We start from the raw sequence: 17901 nt of genomic DNA, 5'->3' as shown, positions 1-17901 counted from the left end.
GCTCTTCAGTTTCCATACCAGTAAACTTATGTGTGATGTGAAATATGGGTGGGAGTTAAAAGCAGTGCCTTTGACAGACTTTGTCTCTTTGATTAACAGTCCTTTCTATCCCACCAAAACCAAGTAAATCAGAGTGGCTGCCAAAGTATGTGTGACTCACAGTATGCCTTACAGAATTCAAAAAGAAAGTCTACTAATGCAAATTTTGTTTTAATTTTTTTTAATATGGACACTTCCTTTAATAATTTTTCTTAATGTTGGCAGATTGAAGACTGATTGCTTTGATTTAAAAAATTGCCACCCAGTAGATGAGCTGCTGCCACTGTTCTATATGCTACTCTAAGCTCACCTCAGCTTTCTGGTTAACCTTTGAAATCTGATCACTACCAACCAAACAAGCATAGCAATAAAGCAGCATTAGGTACTAAAGAATTAGATATTAAAATAGATAAAGCAGAATTAGATACTTTGGGGTTTTTTGGGGCAAAAATAAAACAAAGATAATATACGACCTTTTTCATAGGTTGCTATTTAACGTAAGTGCTACTAATTTGCTTTTTGCCCTGACATTACTGCTATGCTTTACAAGTAGAGATCTATTAACCTGCCTTCCAGAACACCCATTTTTATTTTCCAACTTCAGGAAATGCAGTTCTGCCATGAGCTTAAAACTGAGCACACTCCTAACTATTCTCCTAAGCAGGGAAATATTTAAGTGATTTTTAAATTGGCATTAAACCTTGAAGGGTTTTTTTTTGTTTGTTTTCATCCCTGAGAATAATTTATTTTGGTGTTTTCTCTTTGTCGTCATTTGAGTTAATGTATTAAAATCATAGTACATAATCAAATGACACTGTTTGACTGTAGTGATAAAAATTTATTTACTGCTGAAATAATGCTGATTTTAGTGTTTATACACAGTAACATTCATAAACAGCAAAGTTATGGAGACATAGACAAGGAATGAGAAGAAGTTATGAAAAGAATGAATGAAAAGAATGAAAAGAAGTTATAGTTCTTTGAATTTTAATATGAGCATTTATCAAATAAAGTGTTGTCTAAAGCTTTTTTACTGCTTGTGAAATCTACTTTGTTGCTGTCATAAATTTATATATAAATTAGATATGTTGGCTTAAAGAGAAACCTGCATATTAGAAATTACACATTACTAGTGGTTTTTTTTAAGTGAAAATAAATCACCATTCTTCAGGTTTCTAAAGCATTCTATCACAAGTCTCCCAAAGAAGACTGTTAGTAAAATCTCCTTATTTGTAGACTTGTGAGTTAATTATAAACCTGTTATGCTTTTCAAATGTATTAAATAGGTGTCTTTTCACCTTTGGTTTGTATCTGAAGGAAATGTAGGAAATGCTTGTGGTATTGGAAGAGGTTAAAATACCTCCCTTGTTTTAGAAAGAAATACTTCATTTTTCACCCTTTCTGTATAATTTGTTAGAATAAATATTTGAAAGATGTTGGTATTCTAAGACTCCTTTTCCCCTAGCTTTAAGATACAGAAGCAATTTGTTTAGACGTAGTACTTACAGATTATGTGGATTAGCCGTTTTACTCAAATGTTGACTTACTAGTTTGCACTTTGAACCTACAGTAACTCTGATGGGTAATAGACATTGATCCATTCTCAGAATTCACACCTATCTATTCATAACAGAGTTTATGAACCAGCAGAACCCAATGATAATCCAATGAATGCTGCTTGAAACAGCACCTGGAAAAAATGTTATTTATGCTCCTGAACGTAACTAAAAATGCTGTTCAGACACCTTGGAGGCACTAGAGGGCAGGTGGCAGCTTGCACAGGGGGACATGTGCCTTTTGGCTGTAAAGATAAAAATAATGTTATTTTTTAACATTAAATCTAAATTAAAATAATTTTAATTGTGGCAGTGATGCTGTTTGAAAGAATTTTGTTAACTGGCCTTGAGAAACTTGGACTTGTTTGTGGGTTAAGATGAATCAAGGCCTGAATTTATTCCCAGAGCTTTGAGTATACCCTTTCAAATTATCTGCATACTGCAGTGCTTTTCTTTAATGTTAGGCATTTGTAAATCAAGACTGTTTTAATCAAATAGAATGGTTTATGCCTAATATCTTCCCTAATATAGCCAGAATACAAACTCTTTTTTTGCAATAACTGTTTTGGTTTTAGCAGTTTTCATTAATTTCATGAAAGGCATTATTTCTGCTTAAAACTTCTTTATGTAGGTACATGATGCTGTCCTGCTTGTGCTCACAATTACATGTTTTTAAAAGATGCATAAAATTCAGCTTCATCCTCAGTTCTGTTTCTTCTTGGAAAGTGGTTTCCTCACAGATTTATGTCCAATGTCAGTTTTAACTAGTTCAACTTAACTGTAGGGTGCACGGTTACCTATTTCTCCCCCCTTTTAATGAAGCTCCCTCTCTCTTGACTCCAAATTCCCTTTCATTTGCTTTCTGTAACTTCTAAATTATCCATTTTTGAGGTCTTCAAATAGATTTCTACAGAAGTGTTGAGATTTATTTCCTTGAGATTAGACATTTTACATTCTGCATTGTGATTTTTCCCTTTATATAAGAAAGACTGCCTACTGTATTCCATTTCTAGCAAAATAAGGTCTGACAGATAAAGTTTGGAAAGATCTTAGTGCTGTTTAAGTAATTGGAGAAAGCATATTTCTTAAAAGATATGTTTTATCAAGTATTTCTGTTACTCCTGGCTTTCAAGGCATCGAACAGTATTGAGGTTTTCCAGTGACCTAGTGATGTCTGTTGTTTCCCTTTTTTCTTTTTCTTTTTTTTTTTTTTTCTATTAGCACACTGCATTTTAATTAAAAAATGCTAGGACACAATTCCATCTTCCCATTGTGTCTTAGTTCTGCTCCTTTCATTTAATATAGTCACAGCACCAAGACTGTCAAGAGTTCAAGAAATATTTGGACAATGTTCACAGGCACATGGTGTGATTCTTGGTGCTGTTCTCTGCAGAGCTGGGAGCTGGACTTATGGGTCCCTTCTAGATCAGGATATTCTATGACTCTATGCTTGTTTTACTCCTTTTACTTCAGCATGGGGAGGTTTCATCTGTCTATGCTGAGAACACTTAGCACAGACTCTAATATATAGCCAAGACCTCATCCCCTCCAAGTTACTTACTTATTTTTGGAAGACAATTTGCTGATTGAGAATAGTTTGAATCAGGTAGGCACTCTTTCTGAAGCACAGTCTCATTCAGTTGTCCTTGCTAAACGTTTCTTGTATTTTTTTCAAACCTAGCAACAGTTTTCTATATTTAGGACAAAATTTTATATTCTTTCTTCCCTTTGGATAAAGTTGGCAAGAGAAAGACATAGACAGATTGTTCTTGAGATTATCAACAGGTAAAAATCATTAATTTTCTAAGTGTTTTTCTTGTAGATCTGCATTCAGTTGCTGGTGCTCTGAAATGTTGTATAGCTTCATGTCTCTAATACTGGAAAAATGTGATTCACCTGTTGATATGTCCAATTTGAAATGCTCATAGTGTTACTCAATATTACATTTTTTAATGTACTTCAGATTTGCACTCTTACCTGCATATCATTCTTAGTAGTGTGTCCTTATTCCTTTAGAATGTGTATGTGAAAAGGCAGAGTTTTGGACAGTGTCCACCTGTCTGTAAAATCTATTACTGTATTTCTTCTTAGGTATTTGCATTAGCTGTATCTTTTGCTATCTTAGAATGCTCAATATCTCCTGTAAAACAAATAATCAGAAGAAAGGAATGAACACTGCTTCTTTATACCTCTCTTTTAGTAGGGTTGGTCACATTATAGTGTGAATGAAAGCACTTTTCAAAGGAATGGTTTTCTTTGAAAACAAATTTCCAAGCATCAGTTTGGGAAGAGGATGAAAAAATTCCAATATACTTACTCCGGTCTGTGATATTTTCATACTTGCTCCATTAATGTGAAATAAGGCTCTGTATAATGTTTATGCCCTTGCTTCTTCTGTGTTTCAAAACCATTTCAGGCAATGACATGTCAATCTAATGAAAAATACCAAATAAATCAAAAAGGAGCTGAGACTTCTGCTAAAGAAAAGTTAACTAGGTACCCTTTCGTTAGTTGCATGGACATTTAATACTGCTTATTAAATGCCACCTCAGCAGCATGTATGTTTGAAGAAAACATATTTTGAATTGCAGTGTATATGAAGGTTTTATGATTATTAAATATCTTTCCTGAAGAAGACAGGAAAGATACAGGAAGAAGTTTTGAAATGGTTTGGAAATTAATTCTGAGGGGCACTGTAAAAATTCTTCTCTGCTGTAATTTTTTAACACCATCTCACAGAAAGACATTCATAATTTATGATAATAGTATCTTTGTAAAAATTTTATTTCTTGATGTTGGCTTTTGTTTTGTGGGGCTTTGGGTTTTTTTATTGTGAGCTTTTCATTTAGGTAGATGTGATGGCAACAAAAGATTCCTCCTTTGCCTCCCTTATATATAACTCCTTGAAAAGTTTTAAACATTCCTTGCACTCACTTTGGCAGCAGAAACACAGTGGTGACTTGTCAAGATAGTTGATATGCCCATCTGTTCAACAACCACCGTCTTTTATGTTCTTTGCACCAACAGATCTTGCTGCGGGAAGGTTGCAAAAAGATACTCGTTGCCGATTCTCTTTCTTTATTGAAGAAAATGCATCGAACTCAGATGAAGGGTGTTCTAGTGGATGGTGGGTACAGATGAAACATGATGAATTTCAAGGTTTTAAAGACTACTGCTTGGTTTATATGCCCCCTGACTGTCTGCTTTGGAAGCTGCCCAAAAGCCTGCATTTTTTACCTTATTTGTAGAGTGTAGTAGGATATTAGATGCTTTTCCCCTTTACAAAGGAACTACTTGTGTCTCAAAAACTACAAGACCCAGCATGCAGCTGTTTCTCTTGATCAGTCTCTGCACAGCCAGTAATGCTTTGTGTCCTGCAGTTGGTCTGTGAAGGTGAAAATGCTGTTTAGTGCCAACATGAACAGTCAGATGCTAATAATCTGCAATAAAGCAAAAGATACAAGAAGGTTGTCAGAACCAGCTGAAAACATGCATGTGGGCAGCTCTGTAATTCACACCAGTTGAGTGTTAATAGCAAGAGACAAAAGCTGACAGGACAGAGGGCCAGGGCTTCTGCTCCAAAATGCTATACACTTAGCAGCCACTCATCCCATGCCCCTTTTTTCAGTTTGCCTTTTTTCTCTTCAGCACTGATCCTAAACAGCCTCAATCCTGCAGTCAGATCTAAATATTTATCATGTTGTTATTAGAAATGCTATTTCAGTATTGCTCTTTAATTTTTAATAGATTCTGTTAGGCATCTTAAGTAAATGCTTTAAGATCAAGCTCCATTTCTGTAATAGCAGTATGTTCATGCCTGCTTTATTAAAAAGTAATCATGGAGTTTGTTAACAAAGCTTGGTTTTCTTTTGTTTTGTTTTCCAGAGGAGAATATCTGTGAATCATGTCTGTCTCCAATACTTCCTTCAGGTAGGATGCTTTCCTAGAAAAAAAAAAAAAAAAGGTTGTAAGTTGTTTTTTTTTTTTAAAAGTAGTATTTTAAGAGGAACTACTGTTCACTTTCATTCATAAAAACATGTAATCTTCCTTGGTGATCAATGTATAAATTTCAATCTCCTATGCAAAGTTTGCTTTTGAATTCTGACATTGGAGTGGAGTCTAATTGAACATTTTTTGTTGCAATAAACCCAGATATTCTTTCTTATTCAACTTTGACTTCCTTATTTTCTGCTTTTAATATATGGAATTCAAGGCAACTTTTAATTCTATCAACACACGTATTCTGAAAGATTATTAGAACCACAAAACTGAGATGCTGCCTCCAAATCTTGTCCACCTCTGTTGGATTATTCACACTGAACTTGTAGATTATAAATTTTATGGAATGTACTTTTTGTCTGAATATTCTTGGCTTCAGTCATGGGTGCCATATTTGAAGCGTCTTAAAACCAACTAGCTTTAAAACACCTTCTAAAGTTAGTTGTGAAACTAGAAATTCAGGATGTTATTTTGGAGATGTATGTTCTTCAGGGCAACTGTAGTACAGAAATATCGATGTAGTTGTTGGGTGTCTTAAAAATAAGTCGTTTTACTAAGAGAATATCTGTCATGGCCTGTTAAAGCAAGAATACGTAAGACAAAGCATATGTACAGACATTTGTTTGTTTTCTAAGTGTTTATAGCCTGACAGAATCACTTACAGTTTATCTGGCTTCTACCATTTTTCACTTGAATAAATAAATAACTATACTGGGATCACATACAGCAATATACAGACAAGGAAAGTCTTGCAGAGTTGAATGTGCTAGTGCTTTGAGGTATGAGTGTTGAGGGAAAAAGAGCCAAAGTAGAATGTGAATGATGCTCGTGAGTGTGATGGTTATTGTTTAGACGTGTGGATGTTGTATTTAGGGTTCTAATCTGGCTGAATATTCATGTGGGAATGAAAACCCACGTCATGCCCCTAGGCAGCTTGTTGCCAAATTTCAGGACCATGGCATGCAGTGCACACTCTAGAACTTCTCAGGGTTCTGGTTCTCTTCACACTAGTGCAAGAATTTTTCTGCTAACTTTTCTTCAAAGCAGCTGAATTATTTGGTGGTAGTTTTACTTTTCTCTCTGCTCAAATTTAGCATGTAGCATATACTGAGATGAAAAATTCCTGATGGAAAGGTATATAACATTTAAGCCACACAATAAAATTGTTTTGTAACTCCATCACTGGCACACATTACCTGAAACCATCACTCTTAATGGTTTCTATGAAAGAGCCAGAATAATTTGGAAATTATTTTGAAAGATGTTACTTGAAGTTTCTCTGTGTATAATAGAATGTAGGGATATATTGCTGTAGCCACTAAATCATTTGTTTCATTGCCCTGTTGAAATTAATTTATTTTTCTGTTTCCCAGATGCGTCCAAGTCCTTCAGTGTGGTAGTGTTCCATTGCAGACACATGTTTCACAGAGAGTGCCTACCCGTATCTAATACAGTAAGGAATTAGCTTCCTATGTCGTAATTATCTTTGCCAAAGATAAAGTGACACATTTTCTTTTGTCAGCTGTGAAGAAGGGCATTGGTCTATGAGGAATTGTATGGTGATAGTAATAACTGGTGATGATACTACCTAGTAGTATATGTCCAAGGAAAGCGAGTTTAAGGATACTGCAACTAAATTTCATTCTATGTAGAAGGAAATCCCTGCTGTTTGAACAGTATTTTATCATTTTTTGCAATCTGAATATGTAATGCAGCTCTGAGACACAGAGGGAATACAATCTGTCTAGTTTTTTAATTAATGCTTTTCCAGCTATAACTTTAATTAAACATACTCAAGGACAAGAATAAAGCTATTTTCTCAAGTGAACCATAATAAATTATTTGACCTGGAAGACAAAACTCAGTAATTTCAGAGTGAATATTTAAATCTCTCTGTAATCATCCTTATGGCCAAAACATGTTTTTCTTTATAAATTGTTTGGGGGGTTGGTTTGTTTGTTCAGTTAACACAAAGCAAAAAAGTAACTTCTAGATATTACAGGGTTTCAATTTAGGAACAGAAGCATTTGAATGGTAACAAAATCACATAGAAAATTAAACTTAAGTCTTTAAGATTCTGTATCTTTCTCTGAAAATTAGCATGTAATGAAAAAATAGCTTCAGTGAATCACTTCATCTTTAAGTAAACAAACAAAGTGCTTGTAGCCATATGGTGCAGCATGAATACTTAAATATGTTATGAAAAGCTATTATATCATTTGTACAAGAAAGCCCAACAACTAGTAAATATTTCTTCAATATTTACCACAAATTTTATTTTGAAAAATAATCTAAAATTTGTCTAGCATTCTCAATTTTCTGGGGCAGGTGACTGGTTAGGTGGGATTTTTAAATGTTATATTGCTATTATATGTTATATATTAATATATATAATGTATGTACAAATACAGGGGTGTCTGCATGTAACAGAACCAAATTCCCCCTGTTACATTGTATTATATGACCTTAGGTGACCAGTCATGTTACTAATATTTGGTTACTGGTGACCTACTGAAAGGAAAATAGTGTTTGTGCAAAATGCACACAGAACTAAACACAATAAACATACCTATGATGTCAAATGACAATATTTGGGCCCTGAGCTCAATTGTAGGAAATCTGTGGAGCACTACCCAAAGACAGAGCTGTGACTAAGGCATCCAGTGGTTATTGGAGCTGACCAAATGCCTTTACTCTCATTTTTCTATATGAAGATAAGCAGTGATGCTTTTCACTGTGTACTTTTCATTTTTGGTGTGGTGGAAATTTGACATTACTCTTCTGGCAGGTGGTGGTAATACCCTTGGAGTGAGTGGTGAGTTGTGTCCCCTGACTCCAGAACAGCCTGCCTTACTATGTTATTTTATATTGTTTTCCCTCACCTATCCATGACTATGTTAGTTGGGAACAGCCTGACTGTGAGCAGTAATTGAGAAGGGCATTAGCACTTTTCATTCACCTTCACACATTCTGATGTGGCTACATTTCTCCAAGAGATTCCTGTTTTCTTTTTTGATTTAGGTATCTTCTGTCCAGTTCTGCAATATATGCAGTGCCAAACACCGGGGACCAGGAAGTGCAGTCCTGGAGATGAAGAAATAGCAGTGGCCTCGTTCTCCATGTCAGTCAGTGACACCAAATCTGTTAGGATCATGTAGAGCCACTGTATTTTTCCATTAGACATCATTTCTGTATATAACTTTGTGATTTGAAAGTGGTTCCTGTAGTTTATCCTGTTTATTGAATATCTTGGATAATGAGAAAATGTGAAAATCTTTCTCTGGTAATCTTTGTTATGCAATTCATATGTCATGGTTCCTTTGCTCAGCTTGTTATTTCATTCTGGAACAAAAAAAAAAATAAAATGGGAAGGAAAAAACCCATGTGATTTAGAGATTTGTGTTTGCTATCAGTTAACGTGCTTTACAGTTTGGATCCACATCAGGCTTGGGGTCGGATATTGTAAAGAAAAATGTATTGCTGTGAATTCAGCTCACCAGACTACTTCAGTCCTGTTTTAGTCTGTTAGGGACCTGTTTACCTTGAGACCCATAGGAGTCTGACTCCTTTCAGTGGAATTGCTTCAGAACTTGAAGTTGTCTGTGTGCCAACTCATATCTTCAGTTAACAAATCTATTAACTATGAATTCCATACATTGGCAATTTCCCTTGGTTACACATTCATAGTTTATTAGAAACTGGTTAATTTCTTAATTCATTTTCACAATGCAATAGTTTAAAGTAAGCTTTTCTCATGTTCAAGACATACAGAAACTTTATTTTTAAATGTCAACAGTAGGTCTTTATGCTTATTTTATGTGAATTTGAAGTGCATGGTTTCATTTAAGTGCAAGGGGGAATAAAATGTATCTGACCTTTCAAAGGTGAGCTCTCTAGAAGTTTCTTTAGGCCTTAGCAATTTAACAGGTAAGTTAAATAAGTCAATTGAATGTTAACAAATCCATATTTTTCATTTGAACTGTGTTCTATTTTGTCGATCCAAAGGAAGTGATCTAAGTGATCTTTCAGAATGTCTTCACAGTAATGTAATCTGTTTATAATATATGCTGACTAAATTCAATATAAGCATCTTTTCCTTAAGAAAAATAAAGAGAACTCCCAAGTTATTTTTCTGCTTTTTAATAACTTGAGTTTGAAAGTAAAAAATATATTGTTTTGCCATCAAATTGTACTGTTTAAACTAGTTAACATACTAAATTCTAAAACAATGGTATATACTGCAGTCTGTCTGTAAAACTGGAAAATACTGTACCTCTGATACAATACCTTCTTCTTAAAGTACCTTATTCCTATGTAAGTACACCTTAAAATAATTTCTGCTGAGGAAACTTGGATTTCTAGTTTATGTATATTCATAGTACTCTTAAATCCTCTGAGCAATTGGTCTAGCAATCTGAAGAATGATTTTTTTTTCCCCACTGTACAGATCTGTATAACACTGGAATAAAATTTTATGTGTTTAGAAATGCTAGGACTTACTCTGCATGACTACATATGCCAAACAATCATAAAAAGAATAGATCTGTCAAAAGCATAGCAATGTGTTAATACAGACAGTTGAGGAAAAAATAAAAACTGGTGCAAATTATTAATGAACATAGAGCAAGTGGAATAACAGAAGGGTAGGAAGTTTGTAGTTCAGAGCATAGTCTGCATACATCATTTCACCTAAAAGAATTAGTGCCTGGCTTTGCAGCTGTTCGTTTTCAGCAGCTAGTACACATTCTCAGGTATATTGTTCCTTTATCCATTCTTCACTACACTGGTCAGGAAAGCTGCTTTGATTCCTAGTAAATGAAATGTTCCAGTGAGCTCAAGGGTTGTTTCACCATGATGTTTGAGTTATTGCCATGCCATGCCTGTATTTTTTTTTTTTAAAACCCCCCTTCTTCATTAGCTTTAAGCAGCTTTTCTATGTTATATGCTAAGAATGTAATAAGCTGTCAGCTTACAGGAGGAAAAAGTCAAATTACTTCAATACATGTATATAGAAAAGTGGCCTGTAGATTAGAGTTATATGATAATTTCAAGAAGAATTTTTTTTACTTCAGCTTGGCCTTAAATTCCCTAAAGCATTTGAGCATTCTTTGGCTCAGTTTGCTAGTCTGCCATCATCAGCAATCATACTGCATTATACCCTGGTATACTCTTTGCATTATGCAAGTAATTTTAAATCACTGTACGAAAATCTAATCAAAATCTTCTCTAAATCCAAAGTTTCTTTCATTTGGGCTTCAGGGACTACCCTTTTTATGTTCCTGAAGTCTAAATTAGCTCATTAAGATTCACCAAGAAATGTACAGACCTGACTTTGATACACGCTTCTTCCTAAGAAGCCTTTACATCATAGAAAACATCTGATATTAGAGTCTAAAATATTCAGCTACCCAAAAGCTTTTCTCCTGAAGAAGAATTTTGCCTAAGAAGTAACTGTAAAGTTGCAAAGCCTATCAGAAAAGTACAGAGTAGCACTTGATCAGTTTCACCTGCACTTACTTCAGATTTCATAGTTTTTGTGCTTCTAAGGTAAAGCTAAAATAAACTTAAAAGCTGTTTTTTCTCTGATACGTTCAGTTCTGTGTGAGTTCTTGACCAATAAAGCTAACTGAAAGGATTCATGATGGATCAAGTAAGTACATGTTGGTTTGTCATATCAAAAGAGAGAAAACTATTTTGGCTTCTAGCAGGACATCTCACCCCCTACAAGAACTTTTGTTATTAAACAGTCAGGTAACTCATGCAGAACAAGCTGTCTTGTAGAGAGTTATTTCTGTGCCTTGGGGTTAATACTGCTCTGGCATCTCCCAGCTGCCAACATCTGTTGAAGAGATCTGGCAAGATAGGTTGGATTTCTTACTGACAGACACTCACTTTTCAAAATACAAAAGCCACACCAAACTTTCACAAAGCAGAAATCTTCTATACATTTTCCTGGATATGTATGGAGCTTTTGCTATTAGTAGGGATGCCTGCTTTGCAGTTACTTTCCAGGAGTTAAGTGAAGGAATCCGTGTACGTTACATTTCGGCAGTAAGTTACATTCAACTCCTAATCAATACTATTTCTTCTGGTATCTTAACTATAGATACCTTCACATAGTGCAGCGTTAAATGCTATACTGTAACCTACTAGTAGTTCTTTAGTTTTATACTGTGTATACTGCGTTATTACTAAGTAATTCTGATTAGGATCTCTTGTCTCTTTAATAAATAATTCATTTTTATAAATGGACCTGATCTGCCATCCTTAGAACTTGCCAAAGTGATTTCTTAAATTTAAACTGTTATCAAAATCTGAGCCTAAGGCAGGGCTTGTTTAAAACTCCCACTCATCCTGTGACAGGCTAAAGTGAGTCTTTGGATGATTTTTCCCATCTGTCATTGTTTTATTATTTCAAACCCTCCATGCTATGGGATAGGCCTGGTGAAAATGTTGGGCTGCACTGACAATTTTGGGGGACCCAAGAGTGGGGAGCTAGAGGTGCCTACTAAGCATGAGACCTTTTAGTTCTGCTGGGAGGTCAGTTAAAGCAGACAGCATCAGGAAAAAGTTGACTTCTGCAAAAGGAGGAGTTAATTGTTCTACTGGGTCAGCGATGTGTTGAATCAGCTGTTTGTGGCAGTTGGGCAAGAGTCTGCTGCCCAGCCTGGCATGATTCAGTGGCCAGTTAATACTTCAAAAAGTTGTTCTGTGTACAAAGGTATGTTCTCTACAGCTGCACTACAGGAAACCTTGAACACATTGGGTGTGTTGGAACATAAGTTCAGTGTCTGACACTGATCTTGTGTTATGGAGCAAGAACAAAGACAAAATTAGTTGCTTCCTCATTTTTGGATCCATATCATTCCATATGTATCATATTCCATGCATTTTGGCTGATAATTGGGTGGAGGCTGCCAGTGTTGTGTATAGAATGCACAGGTTGGTCTAGCAAACTTTCATCATAGGAAATTTAATCACTTTCCATCTTAATGTTTATTCAGCTGGAGTCTTTTAAGCAGGCACTGCTTAGTTCTTTGCTATTGAGCAGACTACCGCAGTGGTATTCTGCTTGGTGTGTAAAGTTCCTGACTGTAATTCAAGGGAGCTGGAATTGCAAATAATCTCTTTAATAAAAACATCACAGTGGATTTCCTGCTTCTGAAATGTTGTGATTTAGCATTCAAGTATTGTATGTCTCCAGTTGCCTTGGAAATACAGTGTCATCTCTGCAGGTTGGTTGCACTGGTCCCTGCATATGCTATTTGATAGCAGTTTGGAAAACTACTTGCAGGAAAATTCTTACCTAATACTGAACAAAGGCAATTACCTGAATGAGAAAAATCTCTTGAGAAGCTAGTTTTCCATCTCCTGTTGTACAGTTCTGGCCTCTTATTCAGGCAGTATAACTTTTACCCCTGTTTGTAAATGCTAGACATGACATCAGGGTCTCTTCCTCTCTAGAAAGCTTCCCCCTGGAGTGCATCTTTGCCAAATACCTGCTATAAATCAACTGCTGTACTTTCAAAACAATTTAAACAAGACTAAAAAGAAAAGAAGTACCTCATTTAGAGAATTACTCTTTAATTATATACTTTTGGGACTGTCTTCTTACTCTATTGTGCCGTGAAAGATTAATTTACTTTTGGCATTAGAAATATCCCTAGATGATGTTTTTTTCTGTTCCTCAAGACAATGTGTGCTTTCTTTTACTGTAATCAAATATTAAATTATGCAGAAAACAGGACATCTGAAGTGTCTGATGTAGAAGAGAAAAGAGTGTATGAAAAATTCTAAGGGAAGGTAATGAGTCATAGTGGAAATGACCTAAATTTAGCCTTGAGAGCCTTCTATAAATGGGGATCATAATAAGCTTTTGCAATACAGCAGGTCTTAGGGGTTCTGCTTAACTTCTGACTGCGCCTTTCACCCAGGAGTCTGTAATATGAATGGACAAGGCTGCCAGTGACATCTGCTCCTGGACTGTGCTTAGGAGCAATCATGATGCAGGAGTCAGAAATGTGCTGAGTGGAGGCTGATACCCCTCCAGCTTGAAGGAGCTGCCAGTGGAGGTGTAATAGTATAATTAAGGGCTAGGAAGTGGCAGGAGCTGCGGAGGGTGCTTGAATTATTTGTAGAGTTTTTCTGCCCTTGATTTTAGTCAGATCCCAGTAGAGTTTAAGTCCAGTTAGATTGACAAGGTAATGGTATCTTGGTGTCTGATAGCCATAAAATCACATTTAGCAAGATGTCAGCTGGATGACATTCCAAATAGTGTTCACATAGGATACAGATTTATCTGTTTCTGTTGAAAATGATGGATGGGAGCCACAATAAATAAGTTTTGAATTTTGTAAAAATCAGTTTAAGTGAAATGTCCTTTAAAATGAGTAATTGTCTCACATTTTATCATGTTGTGCTTGCAACAAAGTAGTAGCATGGGAAGGTGCAGATGACAACAGTGTTTTTATTATTTTATATGCTACCCATTCAATAGCAGCTATTTTTGCACATGCTGGCATGAGAATCACTGAAGCACTTTTCAGTGTGTCCAACTCTAGTGCGTCTCTATTGAGTCTTCATCTGGAATTTCTTCAAAATCATGAAGATCTTTAGTTAAGAAAAGCCAAATCTGGGAAGCATTTTCCTTGTGTTTCCCTGAACATTTCAGCCAAAAATATATTTCTGGCATAACTTAGTTCTATGCTATGCAGACTTTGATTCTCTCTGCCATATCAAAAGACTTTCCAGTGATGTGCTAAGAGAAGTATGTTCCGTTTACATTATTTCATAATCATTCTTTCTATCTTTTCTCCTTCTCCCCTTCACCACTCACCACTGCCCTCTGAATATATGCTTTGGAGTGAGCGCCTATTTTTGAATTGTGTAGTGATTTTCAGTCATTATCTATCCTGTGGAAGGTGGCCAGGTCTTTGTTCATCCTTAGTTACTAGTGGAGTTCATTATCTGGTGTCAAGCTAAGGAAAACATTTTCCTTCAGAGGCAAACTTCCCAGGACAAAATTTTCAGTGGTGCAAAGAGTATCACTGAGATAGGAAGGAACCTTTCAGGATCATCTAATCCAGTTCCCCTGCTCCAGCACTGGTTGCTCCATCACCTTCTCAGGGAATGATTGAGTCTAACAAGCCTGTGGTTGTCCAGATCCTGCTTCTTGCTCTCTAAAGTTGATGATATGGTTAAATTGACAGCTAGATCCTTGAAGGGTGAGATTTACTTTTTTTCCAGTCTTCAGAAACCTCTTTCTGATTGGCATGTTCTTTCAAGGATAATCAAGAACATTTTTTTCATACTGTAGACTTTGTGCCTGGGTATTTTATAATGTTGCAATCTAGTCCAGAGATGAAGTCAGAGCGGATATTCCCAAAAGCTTGGCTTGGGAAGAAGCATTATTCACAGAAACAGCACTGAGTTCCTTAGCAGTGGTAAAAATGCAGCGGCTGCCGCCATCTTAGTCCAGGAGTGGCCACACAGCCACAGCTCTCTCAGCATGGTTCATAATGATCTTTATTTGTTTAGCCACTTTTAGCCAGAACAGAAGGACAAAAATGGCAGCAGCAGATTTTCCTTTTCAGCACTCTGCATGAAGAGAGGTGCTGGGTGGAGCCACCAGCCGGCACGACCCGCATGGTGCCAGCAGGGACTGCGTGAGCAGCAGCAAGTGGCACGGCGAGCAATTCCCCAATGCACAGCCCGGACAGGATCAACCTTTTCAGCATTGCAGAACTCTATAAAATCTTTTTGATTAATAGAACTTGGGAACAAATGAACCTATAAACACCAATTCTCTCCTGAGTCAGGAAAAAGTGAGGACACGTGAGAACGACATGGTAACCTCAAGATCAGTGCAAAAGAGGGAGGGCGAGGAGGAGGTGCTCCAAATGTCAGAGCTGAGATTCTTCTGCAAGCCATGGTGAGGGCTATAATACAACAAACTGTTCCCCTGTAATTCATGAAGTGCATGGGGGGATGCAGCATTCACCCGCAGCCCATGAGAAAAGGCACTCGTGCTGGAGCGTGTGGATGCTGAAAAGCTGTGATCTGGTGAGAGGCTTGAACAGAGAGCCCTTGCTTTGAGCAATAGAGAAAGAGGATCCTTGCTTTTATACTAGAACAGCTCATTCTTGTAAACAAAACCCCATGAACTAAATGGCCCACCAAAAAAAAAACAGTTGTGGGAAGACTGTTTTGCTTGTGGGAAAGACTTCACGTTGCAGCAGATTTGGGCAGGACTGCTACTCATGAAAATTAGAACCACGTTGGAAAAGGTCACTGAGAACTGTCTTCCATGGGAAGGACCCCATGGCATCTTCTCCCTAAGTGAACTGAAGAAAAATTTTTAGAAATGACAAACTGACTAAAAACCACTTTTTGTCTCCCTGCACTGTCAGTGGGAAAGAAATAAGGGCAGGGGGGAAGACAGGCAGGGGAAAGGTATTCCAAAAGTTTTAGATCTCATCCTCTTTTAATTCTGTTAATAAATTTTTCTTTATTCCCTTTAAAGTTTTGAACCATTTTTGCCCCTAAAATGTTTTTCTCCTAATCCTTATCTCACCCCATGAACTTTTTAATTTTTTTTAATTTAACTTTTTAATTCTTTCCCCCTTCTCTGCTCAACTATAGCAGAAGAGAATGAGTGAATGATTCTTTTGATGGGTGCACTGATGTTTGGACAGCGTCAACCCCTGACAGGCATGAATCCCAGCAAATGAAATCCAAAACTATTCACTAATTTTTGGTGTGATTCATTCTAATATTTTCATTCTGGTGTACTGCAAAATTCTGTATGTCTTTTGGAGGGAAAGGAAACCAAACACAAAACAAAAAAAAAATTCTATTTCCCTTTTTATCCATTGTGATAATGGCATTATTATCTCAAGAGTATTCACAGTTACTTACCAGGACATGATTATATGAGAAATAACCTAAAAGGAGTTTGAAACATTGAACACTTAGGTCTAACATTTCTGAATATTCTCAGTAGCTGAAGAATGAAAATTAGGAAGGCAAAGTCCCAAAAGATACTTAAGAAAACACTGTCACAAAAAGGGATTCTGTTATTATAAGGAGGTGGGTTCCACCTAAGCTGGCATGGAATGAAGTTTCTGGCACTGAAATAAGTTAAAGGTGTTTTAAACGAAAAACTAACAAGGAAATCTGTTAATCTTTACACAGAAGACTCAAAGGGTGAAGCTGCAAAAACTCTGTAAAGCAAAAAGATTTTGGTAAATTGCACACAGGGAACATTAAAAAATATTAAATATATTAATTTAGTTATATTATATTTAATATAATATTAAAATAAATTTAAAATATCATATAGTAACATAATGTTAATTTATTTAATAATATAATGTTTTGATCTTTATCTAATATAATAATATTAAATATATTATATATTAAATGTTAAATATTTATAACATTTAAAAATAAACAAAAATATTAAAATAAACAAAATCTGTAATTTGGTGACATAAGACTCAGAATAAAATGTAATGTGTTCATAGCAGTGTTGCTATCACTAAGACACCATGGTACCAACATTAAAATTATGTAGAATTAGCAGAGAAAACCTTGTGAGCAAAAGGCAGGCGCTGTTTAGGGAAAATCAGAATCAAAGGAGAAAAAGAAATGAATACCGTCAAAAGGTAATAGAGAATCAGTAATTACCTCAATATGATGCCTGAATATGAGGCATAATAATAGGAGGGATATACTTTGAGACACTTGACCAATATGGTAGCACAGAGTGCAAGGAGTCAGGGACAGAAAGCACAGTAACACTGTCAGACTTCAATCATGCCTCTGTAAATCACAATGGAGCATCATAAGAAAACCCCATTTGCAGTGCTACAAAACACTGCCCCTTCACAGCACCTCATGAAGGAGTGCAAAAGGAGGAGGAGTCCTTGACTTTTGCCCTGGGAACTGCACAGAACCTGAATGCTGCAACTGAAGGACACTTAGTATGAGAGTCTTGTATGTGATCAAATTCAATGTCCTTGTAGGATGCAGAATTCTCCTGGCTAACCCAAAATATAATTGTATTCCATATCTATCTATGCCAAAAATGGTTACTGCCTCTTTGAGGCCCAGCAGTGTGGCTGGAACCAGAATGGCAGGGCAGTCAGGAGAAGCTGGTCTCTTCAAAAGGTCAGGGAACCTGAGCCAACTCCCTCTTGTGCCCGCCAGCATTTCTGGATGAATCAATAGAAGTTCTACTTTTAAAAAAGAACACATAGGTACATTTATTTTATATCTTACATTGGGGAAAAGTGAACATGGATAA

The 17901-nt window shown here is 36.1% G+C and overlaps 1 protein-coding gene across 1 annotated transcript in view; it reads left to right on the top strand.

The window, feature by feature from the left end:
• The window catches only part of VPS41 (VPS41 subunit of HOPS complex), a 112675-nt gene extending 103700 nt beyond the window's left edge, over nucleotides 1-8975 (top strand). The window contains exons 26-29 of the mRNA XM_005529935.2: nucleotides 4623-4722; nucleotides 5481-5525; nucleotides 6968-7047; nucleotides 8616-8975. Coding sequence (XP_005529992.1) covers nucleotides 4623-4722; nucleotides 5481-5525; nucleotides 6968-7047; nucleotides 8616-8696 — 306 coding nt within the window. The 3' untranslated portion in view covers nucleotides 8697-8975. The remainder of the gene's footprint in view (nucleotides 1-4622; nucleotides 4723-5480; nucleotides 5526-6967; nucleotides 7048-8615) is intronic.
• Nucleotides 8976-17901: the final 8926 nt, after the last annotated feature.

The sequence above is a fragment of the Pseudopodoces humilis genome, chromosome 1, assembly GCF_049639895.1.
Source record: "Pseudopodoces humilis isolate 2021_Gansu_Grassland_sample_001 chromosome 1, ASM4963989v1, whole genome shotgun sequence".
Lineage (NCBI taxonomy): Eukaryota > Metazoa > Chordata > Aves > Passeriformes > Paridae > Pseudopodoces > Pseudopodoces humilis.
The sequence above is the reverse complement of the archived record's forward strand: the minus strand, read 5'-3'. Positions and strand labels throughout refer to the sequence as shown.